Source organism: Neltuma alba, unplaced genomic scaffold (genome assembly GCF_004799145.2).
Source record: "Neltuma alba isolate B1F8T4 unplaced genomic scaffold, ASM479914v2 tig00003397_pilon, whole genome shotgun sequence".
In the NCBI taxonomy this organism is placed as follows: domain Eukaryota; kingdom Viridiplantae; phylum Streptophyta; class Magnoliopsida; order Fabales; family Fabaceae; genus Neltuma; species Neltuma alba.
This window is the reverse complement of record NW_021633267.1, coordinates 1-12,686: the sequence shown is the minus strand read 5'-3', so window position 1 is coordinate 12,686 and position 12,686 is coordinate 1. Positions and strand designations below refer to the sequence as shown.

The 12,686-nt window shown below is 35.7% G+C and overlaps 2 protein-coding genes across 3 annotated transcripts; both read right to left on the bottom strand.

The window, feature by feature from the left end:
- Positions 1–2,594: 2,594 nt before the first annotated feature.
- Positions 2,595–6,459, bottom strand: LOC114741462 (probable beta-1,3-galactosyltransferase 14). The gene is made up of 7 exons (XM_028929738.1): positions 6,019–6,459; positions 5,088–5,240; positions 4,926–5,008; positions 4,719–4,818; positions 4,200–4,313; positions 3,464–3,606; positions 2,595–2,931 (listed from the first exon to the last, which is right to left on the bottom strand). Exons 1-7 carry the CDS (start codon positions 6,381–6,383, stop codon positions 2,846–2,848), a joined length of 1,044 nt encoding a protein of 347 aa, XP_028785571.1. The 5' UTR covers positions 6,384–6,459; the 3' UTR covers positions 2,595–2,845.
- A 1,875-nt stretch (positions 6,460–8,334) lies between these two features.
- On the bottom strand, positions 8,335–12,598 carry LOC114741459 (uncharacterized). 2 transcript variants are annotated; one of them, XM_028929734.1, is made up of 6 exons: positions 12,521–12,598; positions 11,374–11,816; positions 11,238–11,290; positions 10,907–10,944; positions 9,588–10,197; positions 8,335–8,875 (listed from the first exon to the last, which is right to left on the bottom strand). In XM_028929734.1, the coding sequence occupies exons 1-6, from the start codon at positions 12,538–12,540 to the stop codon at positions 8,696–8,698; spliced, it is 1,344 nt and encodes a 447-aa protein (XP_028785567.1). In that variant the 5' UTR covers positions 12,541–12,598; the 3' UTR covers positions 8,335–8,695. The 2 variants fall into 2 exon arrangements, with proteins under 2 accessions (XP_028785567.1, XP_028785568.1); XM_028929735.1 differs by lacking the exon at positions 12,521–12,598 and having other exon boundaries at positions 11,374–11,489; positions 11,572–11,670.
- Between the last annotated feature and the right edge of the window lie 88 nt (positions 12,599–12,686).

The window sequence follows — 12,686 nt, the reverse complement described above, 5'->3', positions numbered from 1 at the left end:
TCATCACTACATTTACTCTCCAAACTTCCTATCCATGTTTACATTTCATTATACAGGCCATTCCATCCTGATTTCTTATCCTCAATAAATAATTTATTAATATTTTTTTAAAAAAAATTACCTCAAATTTTACTCTTTTCCATAAGAAATGAAGACCCATACTTATCGGATATTCATTCGGGGTTTGATCTCACAATCCTTTCAATTTAAAGTAATGTTTAAACATCAAGCTAGATTGGATCGTTCGACTGGTTGAGCTCTGTAGCGGCTCAAATTGATGCAGTAGGTCATTTTCTCGGTTAAATTGAGCTGAGTTGGGGATTAATTGCTTTTGAACCAAAATTCATTGATAAGTTGGAATGCACATTTATCTAATTCCTCTGTGGGATGCATTATGCAATGGGGTGAAAACGAAAAAGAGATTACCTAAATATCACATTTGAGGGGAGTGTGATATGAAGTAATAAAATTTTGACTTTTTACACTTGTAAATCCTCATCATCGTTTGACTTCTTCCATATGTTTATACGATTATTTAATTTAATATTGAGTACTACTAAATTACATTTAACTATAAACAAATTTAATTGAGAGTGGTTTTCCCCAATATTACTTCTTTTATACGCAATATCTAAATCCTTAATATTGTTTAAAAAATTAAGTTTTTTCTACTCAATCAAACAATTGTGAGTAAATCTATGTATATTTTATATTAACCGCTTTTTGTATCTGAGTATATATTTATTTTTAAAAAATATCACTCAAAAGCAGCATTATTTAGACTTCGACTATGCCTGAATTGGATGAAAAAGGACAAAGGTGATGTCTCTTATTTTGAAGCATTTTTATGAAAGGAAATAAGATGCAAAGGATGACAAGTAACATTCACAAATGTCTTATTTCCAGTGTTTATCATTTTCTCTTAGCACTTTCAATTTCACACACACACACACACACACACTCTTTCATACAATTTAAAATTATTCCAAACTGATATCATTTTTTCGAAATATGCCCTAGTTTTTTCTTTTATGTGGAAAACAAAGATTAAAAAGAATATATTCCTCTGGTCCTAAATATAATACTTATTTTATAGTGTAATTTACATTATAAAATAGGTTTTATATTCACAATAGGAGGAATAGTATGCTAAATTAACCAAGACTTCCCTATGCTTTATGCCATGTATAAATAACCTTCTCAGCCTTTGAAATTTTATACTAAAACTCTATAAACTTTCTATTTGTACAGATAACTTTTGTTCGTTATTTATGTACAAATGACTTTAAGTTTAAAGAGTTTGTCTGCATATAACTTAAAGCTTGAGACTGTGTGTATAAGAAAACTATCATGTTATAAAAATTTCTCATCACAATTTAGTTTGAATTGGGATTAGTTCATGATATTAAAGATTAGGTGCTCGTTAGGGTTTGGATTTATTTATTTAAATGCCTATAAGTATGTTTTATGTAAATCGAGACAAAACTTCTCTCACATACTCACCCCTATTTTATAAATCACAATTAAAAAGCCATTTATAGATCATTTCAAATGAACCTTGGATGATTTGCCACTACAAGGATCATTGCGAGTGTATGAAATTAGATCTTATATGATTAAGTAAAGAGTCACAAAAAAGTTTGATGTGCATACATTTTTTTTATAATTAATTGTCCGTTTTTTTTTTGCCCACTAAGTTTCTTAATATATATATTGACTCACACTTATTTTTGTGCTATTTTTTTGGAATGATGATCTTATTTAAATTTTGATTAAGAGAGTGTTTGGGTAAAAACTAAATCATAATTTTAAAAGTAATTTTACAGTTTATAAAATAAGTATGAAAATAATTTTATCTCAACTTACGTTGAAAAGTGTATTTTGGATAATCAAACCACCTGAAAGTCGTGGACCCCTCTGTCACGTGATTGCTGGAAAGGCTTCCAGAAATTGGAGAATGGGCCAGAAATAATGGGTCCATTATTGACAGTGGCCCATGGCTTTTAAATATTCTTGGGAACCACTCTCAGGTTACACTCCTCGTTATGGAATCACTAATCATTAACATCATCAACATAGGAAACTATAAATTTATAATAAATTATGAAGTTGTTAATAACATAATTAATCATGGTAACAAAATTAAAATAAAATAATACGTACCATGTAATTTCTTGGATTTCGCATTATACATGGGCCAAAATGGGCCCACATTTAGTTTTTCTTAGGCATCATTGTCTGCCTTCCGCCTTTGCAGATTACAGGCTTCACGTAAACGACATCCATTTTCAATTAAAAAGGGCGGGAAAAAGAGGAAAAAGAAATGAAAAGTACTCATTGGTGGGTCCTCAGCCATTCAAGAAAGTGGAGAAATTTAGCATCCAACAAACCCTCAAATACAATCAAAGCATCGACTAAGTCCACAACCTCTTTGTTTGGAACCAAGGGCCAATATGCTTCATCTCTTTGAAAGAATGTCACAAATCAAATACCGTAGTGTGTGCGTGTGTGTCTGAAAAAAGCATTATATTCAAATGGCCGATCAAGTCATTTGTCAGTCTATCTGTTTTCTATGCTCAGCCAAAAAAAAAAAAAAAAATCTTCCCTTTAGAACTCCTATCTACTGTATCAACCATTTCCCCTCCAAAAATAAGGGGAAAAGGATATGCCAGAGACAAGAAAAATTGAAATAGAATACATCAACAGTCTTCCTTCAACGGCAGGAAGAAAAATGAATTTTACAAACAAAAAAAAGAAATAAAAGAGGGAGAAGGATCAATGGACGGAAAATAATGATCATGGTAGCAGACCTGGGCTCCTATCTCGTAAGTAAATGGTACAGATACTACTCATCAGATACCAAAGTTGGGCTCTTTGAGCAGCTCTCCTTCTGATGGAGTTCCAACATTTTCTGTTCTGGATTACAAAGCCCTACAGGGAAACAGACAAACCATACCTAGATAATAAGAATTTTCTTTTCCTTTGGTTTTCACTACAGGTCTCAACACGAAATCACTAAATACGGCGGATAAAACGATCTCAAACATAGAATTAATCTACATTTAAAATCACATATTTCGAGTCTCGAAGTCATGCCAGATCATTATAAGAATACACAGACCCATTTTCCCTAGCAGCTACGAATTGTGTTAGGCATAATATAAAATTTTACCAAGCCTAATTTTGTCATATTTTTGTGTCCGTATCTGTTTCTTGTGACGTGTCAAGAAATTTTAAGCATGAACACTTCAAATTTTGTTATATTACGGTGTCCATGTCTGTTTCTTGACTCATGTCTTTGTCTGATCCTACCAACCATGCTTTCTAGCTCACAGGAAACTCTCAAGAAAGATTTGTTTTTCAAGGTAAAGAAATCAGAAACAATAGCCAAGAAAACAAACTCTACAATACAAACTCCTTCGACCAGATTATATAACATTTTTGTGGGAGGCGAAAAACCAACCTGAACACTTTGGAATATCCAACACAGCAATGAATGTGGGCGTACAGTCTGACGCACACAGCTCCTTATTATTTTCATGCTTCACGTTCATTGCGAGCATCCAAGCTCCAATAGTAACATCCTCATTGCTGAACATCCGGAAACTGTGATTTAGATTAGAAAAAGGGAGACTGATTAACCTCAAGATAATATCAATAAGGGGGAAGGTACTGCTTAATGTCTGCAACAACCTCAGCCCTTAGTATTAAGAGGAAGAAAATAAAAGATTGAGAGACCTCAGAAAACTGTTCTTTAGAATATTAAATTGAATATCATGAAAAAAAAAAGGCAATAAATTTTCTACCAATTATGGAATGACGACATTGATCTGAGGAGAAAAATACTGAAGCAATTGTATAACTTAACCCTCTTCACAAACTCAAACTATAATTAATTAAGGACCAAGAACCGTCATCTCTTCCAATCAATACGTTATGGATATTAACTTGACAATAGTTGATGGCAGATATAGAAATGATTGAGGACATACCAATCAGAGATTGTAAACATGGTGATTCAGAACAAAAATTACAAAAGTTCGCATGCCTAAGAATCATGAGAGCATCAACTGTCACTTCCTACAGTAAATTAGCTAAACAAGTATACTATAATTGACAACTCATATTTTATGAATTATAATAATATTCAAGTAGGTAAAATGGCTAAAAAACTAAGTTGTGGAGACGGTTAAACTTACCTGTCATTCTTTAGGGCAACCAAACTAGCAACAACATCAGCAGAAAGTGCATATATAGGTCCATAGGAATGAAGAAAGTACTCAGTTCCAAGCAAATAAGATAGAGGCTCATACCTGCAAGATTTTGTCAATAAAATAACTCTTTTAGCCAAGTGCTGTTTATGATTGAAACCTTTAATGTCAGTGTAGCGAACGGGCTATACAGCACAGTTGGTAAACTACGATGCTTTAAAAGTTTCTATAGTTCTTCATAAAAGGTTATGACCAGGATAACAGTGCAGCTGATATATGATGCATGTAGAAGTAAGTTTATGACCAGAAGTTTTAAATCTCTTCAGTACTAATTATGAGTATTTGTAATCCATGCTTCTTTCCAGGTAATGAGGATCCTCAAGCTACAATGGAAGTTCAATACACTTATCCCATGTCATGACAGGCGCAATTACATGCAAAAAAGGGTGAATTAGAAACATCTTTAGAACATAAAGGCATATTAAAGACAACCCAAACAGAACTAACCATTTGAGCTTTGGGTCATTGATAACAGGACCCTTTTTCATGCATCCGATGTAAGTCTGAGGGTGGTTTCGCTCTTTTGCAATTAGTAACGAAAGGCGATCTGTCAATAAATTGAAAATGAACAAAACATGTTGATTAGGGAAACGGGCCACACCTCAAAGAAAGTTCTTAGATGCATCGAAGATGAGCCTCATAAAATCTAATCACCTGGCCTTAAATATATATCATCATCAGCTTTGACATAGAAATCAGCTTCAAAAAGTGCATAGGCAGCTTTGAAGAAAGCTAAGCTGTAAAAAAATAGAATACGCAACTTAGCAACATCCTACAGGCATAAAAGACATTCATCCAAATATTATTAATACTAACGTTTTGTATGGAAGCTTGCTGTACTCCTCTTCAAAATCCAATTGAATAAAGTCATCATGTTCTGCAACTTCCCTCTGTAGTTCTGACATCTTCGATTTGTCATTTGTTCTCCCAATGATAAACCTGAAAGCTAAGCCAGTAGCTTCCTCCAAACTGCAAGCAATAGGCTGTTAGTAAATCTGTGTCAACTAAGTGATTCAACTTCCTATTTCAAAGGAAAAAAAAAGTGAACAGTGCCCTTTGTAAGTTGAAATGTTCAGATAAGCAAGCTACACTGAGGACAAAAACACTAATTGACAGATTTTCAAGCCCAGATTCCATCAGAACATCTAAACCAACAACTAGCCTATAAAAGCAAAAACAGCACATGCAGCTGCGGGGGTGAAATTTCCTTGAATTACACTATTATCATATCAAATTCAATCCCTCCTCCCCCAAATGAAAAAGAAAGGGGACAAGTTGTCAGCCGATGCGTATTAGTGGTTCAGTAATAAGATTCACTAACGGATTTAGAATAAACTTGGACATTTACTTTTGTCAGCCGATGCGACTTGAGGCTTTCTGCAAATTTACACCATTTTTGAATCCAGATTCTCTCATTATGTCCAATTCTCCAACAGAAAACAAATGCACTTCATATGCCATAGACGCACTGCATGATACTACATCTAGATGCTGAATAGAGTCTATATTAGCTCATATAATACAGAATAGAACATTGAACGAGCGAAATTTTCATTTAATATGCAGCCAACAGCATTTTCCAAAGCCTTAAAAAATATAATTGAAAAAAAAAAAAAGTTGTTTCAGTCAGATTCTCAAATCATTCATTTTTCTTTAAAAGCCCAAGGTTAAGTGGAGTTTATTATGGTGAGATCCGAATGTAACAGGAAAAATGAACTTCCAACGCAATGAAAGATCTATAGCATACCGTTCGAGCCCTTGCCGATCCGGAGGCATCCAAGTCTTCCTCAATGCTTGACGCCTACCCGCAGATCCAAACCCAGTCTGAATACCCACAAATCCCATAACTTTATGCCTACTTCCGGGCCCGCCATTCCCATTGCCATCACCACCGGCGCCGTCACCACCTCCACCACTGTGTTCCCAAGTTACTCGAATCGATCTGGGGTGACTATTCAAGCATTTATACCCCTGAATCGGCCTTAAAAAGGCGGTAATTCCAAAAACAAAACCTGAGACGGCAATCAAAAGGGAGGAGATGAGAAGGAGCGCGGATCTACGAGACGACAATGGAGGTGTACGGCCGTGGAAGGACTTGGGGGAGGAAGACATGACTCATAGAAACCCCAGAACAAGAAGACCAGGCCCTATGAAGGGGAAATGAGGATGAGTGAGCGGTGAGAGTTTGGGATTCGATTCATGGGACATGTGAAGTGACGCTGCTGTACTGAACGAGAGAGATGAAGAAAGAATCTCCATTAAGGAATTAATGAACTAGAAAGTTCCAATATCCGTTATTGACAGTTAGCCACAATGGGCCTCGGGTCTTCTTTCATCCTGGGCCAACTGATCAGCTTACTGAGAACTTCTATTTTTCTTAGGCCTGATTGGGCTTCACCAAATATCTTATCTTATCTAGTCTAGAATCTCACAGAAATAAATTCACGACCACGATTGGATCTAGTGAAAAGAACTAGTTTCTCATAACATGATAGACTAAAGTTTGAATTTCCATTGAGAGAAGTGCTTACATTTAGTACCTGATAGTGTCTCGAATAGGATTATTTCTAATAAGAAGATATCTATATTTTAGCCCAAAAAAAATCATGACCAACAGAGATTGGATTTAACAAAAAAGGCTAGTCCCTTATAATGTAATGAATCAAATTTTGCTGGAGGTATCTGTCTTTTGTGTCCGACAGTGCCTTGAACAAAATTGTCTTTAACAGAAAAATACTTGTGCCTACAAAAAAAAATTCATGCAACCAACAAATTATATGAAAATGACGTGCCGCCCTTGCGTTGATGACTTGTTTACGTTTTGATGCATAAAATAAGGTCTAGAACTTTTAAATGGTAAGATAGTTGACTTTACTTCATGAATCATATGATATGAAGCTGCTGGCAATAATATGCGTGATCTATTTTCATCTCGCGAGAATTTGTGGTAAAATATTTGACTTTATCTTGTCTAACAATAATGCGTGTGATGCATTTTTATCTCACAAGAATTTATGAACACTTTGTATTATATACCCCATTTAATCTCGACCATGAGATGAAAGCCCAGCCTGATTTGACAGGTTACTCCAGCAAACCAGTTTTTTATCAATTCAGCTAAAGGTTTTAGTCTGCTCAATATATATTCTTCCATTATTGATCTTCGAATGACATCATTTTGAATGAAAAAACAAAAACCTATATGTGTGACTTTTAACAACTCCTTTTTATTGAACTATATATAAATATATATATTTATACCAATGGTAAGGTTATCCGCTTGAACGTAACTCATTTAACACACCTTACTTTGCCATCCAACTTGATCTCACCAACTCAACTAATAGAAATAACAAAAAGCTAAGGATCATATTATCATTCCTAAATAAATGATCACTTTTCTAACATAATTTTTCTCATCAAAAAATTTTGGATCATCATCTTTTTTTTCAAAAAAATATATTAGGGCCCTTGGAATCAATCAAGATAGTAGTATCGTACAGTTGGCAAATTTTCTCTTTCTTCTTTTTTTTTTTTGGGAAAAATACAAACATTAGTTTTTTTCCCCTACAACCCTTCCTTTTACCCCATGTATACCGCATGGGAGATAGAACCCATATCCTCCCCTATGCAAGGGATGTGGGATACCCTTTTCTTTTTTTGCCAGCAACGTGAGATGCCATTTAAATTACAAGCTGTTGGCACAAATATTAGATTATAACTTACTAATTAAAATTAAAATAACTTACTGTACATAGAACCATTTTTTTTTAAAAAAAAAAATGAACCTTTTCTTTCGGCTGAAGCCAATTTTAGCTATTGTAACCAGTCCCTTGGTTGGACAGTTGTTCAGGGCAATTATACATTGATCCATTAAGCACAACAACAGAATAACTGAATAATGTTGCTTACCTATGAAATATGGATGGAGTCTTGATACTTTGATTTTGATCTTCCACACAGGAGCTAAGTGTGTGCGTGTGTGTGTGAGCGAGTGTGAGAGAGAGAGAGGGAGAGAGATGACTATTTTCAAGTCTAGATGAGTGCGACGGTAGACTTGTAGTTGTAGAATAGTCTTGAATTGTTATAATAAATAGCATTTTATATACACGCATATCTCATTGCATATCTAGCAAATAGAACATTCAATCCATCTTAATATAAATATGGGAGGGGGGGACTGAACTCTCCATTTTCCTTTGAGAATGACTGAGCCAAAACTGAGCAAATTCAAACTTTAAAAACGCTCTCCTTAACGGTGAACTTCCTTATGCAAAGGCAAATTAAACAATATTTCCATGAGTGTTAAGCCTTAGCAATCTCCGCACCCTTGCTCACCACCAATTAACTGTCATCTCCAAAATACAAAATAAAACACGTATCTTACCTCTTAAACAGGATAATCAGAGTATGGAAAAGACCCCTTAATGAATTTTGCCCTTCCTGCTCCTAGCAGCTTGGATCTGATCTGCAAGCGAAACTTCTTTCCGCATTTTTTCCTTCTTGATAAGCTCCAGATCCAATTTCTTAGAGTTTGGAAAAATGGAATTCAAATCTTTTCCTTCCCCATCCCCTTGATCACTAGTGTTCTCCCTTATGCGAAACTAAAGACAGGACACACACAGCATCATTAGAATCTGTAGGTAATGAGGCACATTGCAAACATAGAACAACGGGGTCAAGGGGTATGTTAAAATGAATGTATGCTTGGTAGCTCTATTTGATAGGCGCTTGTGAGCCTTATATACCAGACCCGGAAAATGACAACTGTGACAAATATCTATAGGCTAATACTTGGGTAAAATTCTTTAGATGTGGTTGTTAAGGTTAAAGGAACTTTTTTCCGACCAACCATCACATTAGTTCATTCAAAAGAACTTGCTGCGCCATAATTTTACTGGAAAATCTCAACTAGTAGTCTAGTACATCCTCCCATGGATATTCACGAGACATATACCCACTTACACAGATCTTTTCCTCTCTTGTTCATAGCCAAACCATCATAGAATAACAGTTCTGTATTTCGTAAATGTTAATTGAGGACTTAAGAGTTCCTAAATGACGTAGGAATCAAGTTACTGAACTTCTCCTTTCTTAACCTACACAAACATACAGAACTTTTATCCTTCAAAAATCCCCTTTCATTTTTGTACCAGGAAGAAGTCTAATATTCAACAGATAAACAACACAATCCAGGACTACGTTCATTTTTCCATATATATATGAGCATGTTATTCCTATTTTCAATTGGCTTTACAAAGTTGTGCGCGCGCGTGTGTGCACATGGCCCATGAATGAGGAAATTTGAATCCTTACCTTTAGTTTTGAGGTAAATTTAAAATCCAGCGGAACCTCTAAGTCACCTTTGACTTCCTTTGCTCTTCCATGTGGTTGAGTCTTAATATCCCAGGGGGCCTTCGCCCTCTCTTCGTGCTCCCTTTTCTTTTGCATAAGCATCACCTTTTTTATTGCTTTTATCTGTGCTGCTCTATCAGCTCTTATCCTTGCCATTTCCTTTGCCTTCGCCTTTTCAGCAGATTGCTGAAGCTGATGGTGCACAGCCATTTCTTGTTCTATCTTTTCATAGCTATCCCAGTCTAATTCTCGCTCACCTTTCCCTCCACTTCTAGCTGCTTTGGCTATGCTTGTAGCCCATAACTCCATGAATTTCTTTGCTCTGGCAACAGCGATCTGCTTTCCTTTTCCCTTTTGCTTAGCCCATAATAGCTGATGGCGCTCCAATTGTTGTTTTATCTTATCATAGCTATTCCAATCTAGCTCTTCTTGGTCAATTCCTCCTTCCCGAGCCCCATTTGCTATGCTTTCTGCCCATGAAAGGTAAAACTGCTCCTTCAATCTCTTTGATTTCAAACGCTTTTGCCAAACACGTTTCAGTGAAGAACTTATTTTTGCCTTGCTTTGATCACTGCAGAGAAATTGATAGAGATTGAGAAAAATGCCGGAAAGGTCAACCCAAGATCCATTTCAAATACTAAACCAGTAAGTGCAGAATTCCATTAGCTAACTTGAGACTTAAGACACCATGCCAGTAGCTATCAGGTGCACTGAGAACATTTAAAAGATCAGTATGAAGCAGAAACATTATATTAGAATAAATTTTCCTTTATTAAAATTTAATGTTGAGTATTTAATGGGCTCCAAAAATCTAACAACTAATAAGGTTTGCAAACACAAATTAGATTTGAACTAAGAAGATATTATCCACTCGTATCAAGGATAGAAATTAAAAGCTATATTTACTATCCTCGCTATGTATTCTCAAAAGGGTAAGTACACATTGTTTGACAAATGAGCTCACACGTTACTCCAAATCAGGCAAGTGGCAATAACCAAAAAGCCCAGAGTCATTTGGCAAAATACTAAATAGACTGTTAATATGAGAACTATAATTAGTTGCATTGGCTTTTCTTAGCCACTTAATGAACAAAGAGTGAAGTGCCGATGTTACAAGCTTATTGGCTATGTTATTTCAGCACATTTCCAAACAACTACTTGTTTTTATCTTTTATTTTCCTATTGAAAAGCGCAAACCTTTCTACAGAATGGGATTATTTTCTTCTTTAAGTAGGCAAGCAGACAGATGATTTGATGCATTGCAGAGCAGGCATGTTTACCTATGAGTGCGAGGATGTTCAGACATCTTGTTTCTAACCTGAAAATTTGTCAAGATAGGGAAAAAGTGAATATCATTTACTAGGTGAATCAAAAGCAAGGAATTAGATGGTGACATAAAAATATCTGCATTTTCTTTTATTTTCTTCTGTTTTGTTTGGGGTGAAAGATGTTACTTTAGGTCCTGTGACACTTCAAAATGACAATCATTAGTGTTTAAGAATTAAAAAAAATTAAGAGAATTGTCATGCACTCATATGGCTTGTCATGTTATCGACAACTATAAGTGAGGGCATATTCCAAAAACTGCAAAAATTTCTTACATGACATCACCTTAGGGTCTCTCAATGCCTCCAGTGTTCTTTGCTTGATTCGCTCCCTGGTCTCTGCATTATTTGTAATACCAGTGGTTCAAAATTAACCAACCAAAATACGCACCAATGTTCATTCATTTGTAATTTCTAACTACCTGCAGTGTGTTTCCTTCCTTTGTTCCAAGGCACTTTGCCCTTGTTGGCCAGTCCTATTTTGGTCCGTCGAATTCTCTCCCTAAGCATTTTGCTATCCAGAGTTTCTACAGAGTTGCTGCAACCAAAAACTCCGTTCCCATTGTTCAATATTGTCTTTTCAGATGAATCAACACTGACTTTTGACTGATTGTACTCACCAGCATCAGACGCCTCTCCATTGTCAGCAGCAACAACCAGTTCCCCAACAGGGCAAACCCTTTGAGATGAACAAATAAAATCTAATTTGGGAGTTACAGTCTTCGCAATAGACATTTGATGATGCACTTTCTGTGGGCTTGGAGGATTATGAGTGAAATCCACCACATTGCTCAAAAGTGGCCTTGAATCAATGTTTGAAATATGATTCAAGGGAGAAAGTAAAGCAGACATTCCTCTGACAGGTCTATAGGATAAATTCTTCATTAGATAAATTGTGATACACACAACAGACGGCAATCTGATGCATCAATTTCCATGCATTTGGACAAATAATCAACTACTAATGCCCTAGCAAATAAATTTCGTACAAGTCAAGTCCTCCACAGTTTGTGACTTTGTGATGTCAAGACAATGTCATAGTGGAGGAGTAATTAAGGGTCATAGGATAGAACTCCAATCTCATTTAAACAAAAGCATGAACATTAAGAGGCAAAAAGCACGAATGTTGTTTTTCCTCCTTCTTCTACAAAGCAGGTGAATAATGAACTGTCAGCAAACCATAAGAATCCCAACATATTGTTTCACAAAGCTGAAAAATTAAACGGTCAAATTTCAAGGTATTTTATACCTAAAACATCGTGAAGTTCGTTGCTTTCTTTCACTCTGCAAAACTAAACGATGCTGAGAAATAAAGGACAAATTCACCATTCAAACCAACCATCTACAGTTGAATCGACCCTAACATCACCCATTTGAAACTAAGAGAACTTTTGAAGATGAAACAACGTTAAGGCCCATACTGTCACTAAATTCACCGCACCAAAATACTATTATTACTTCAATTTTCAAATTCAAACATGAGAAGCACACCAAAAAAGACTAATTGAGTTAGCACGAGCACAGAAAAACACGGAGCGCGCCAAAACCAGAGACAGAGAAAGAGCTTACAACGAATTGAAGGAGAGCATTGGAAAAGTAGGAGACCCCGAAAACTGGAGAAGAAGCAATTAGCAACTGAAGTTGAAGTCAGGCCCCCCAAAAAAACAAATGAAGGTGAAGCTGAACCCAGATGTCTGCTTCTCAAAACGGCACCTAATCTACAACTACAATAATT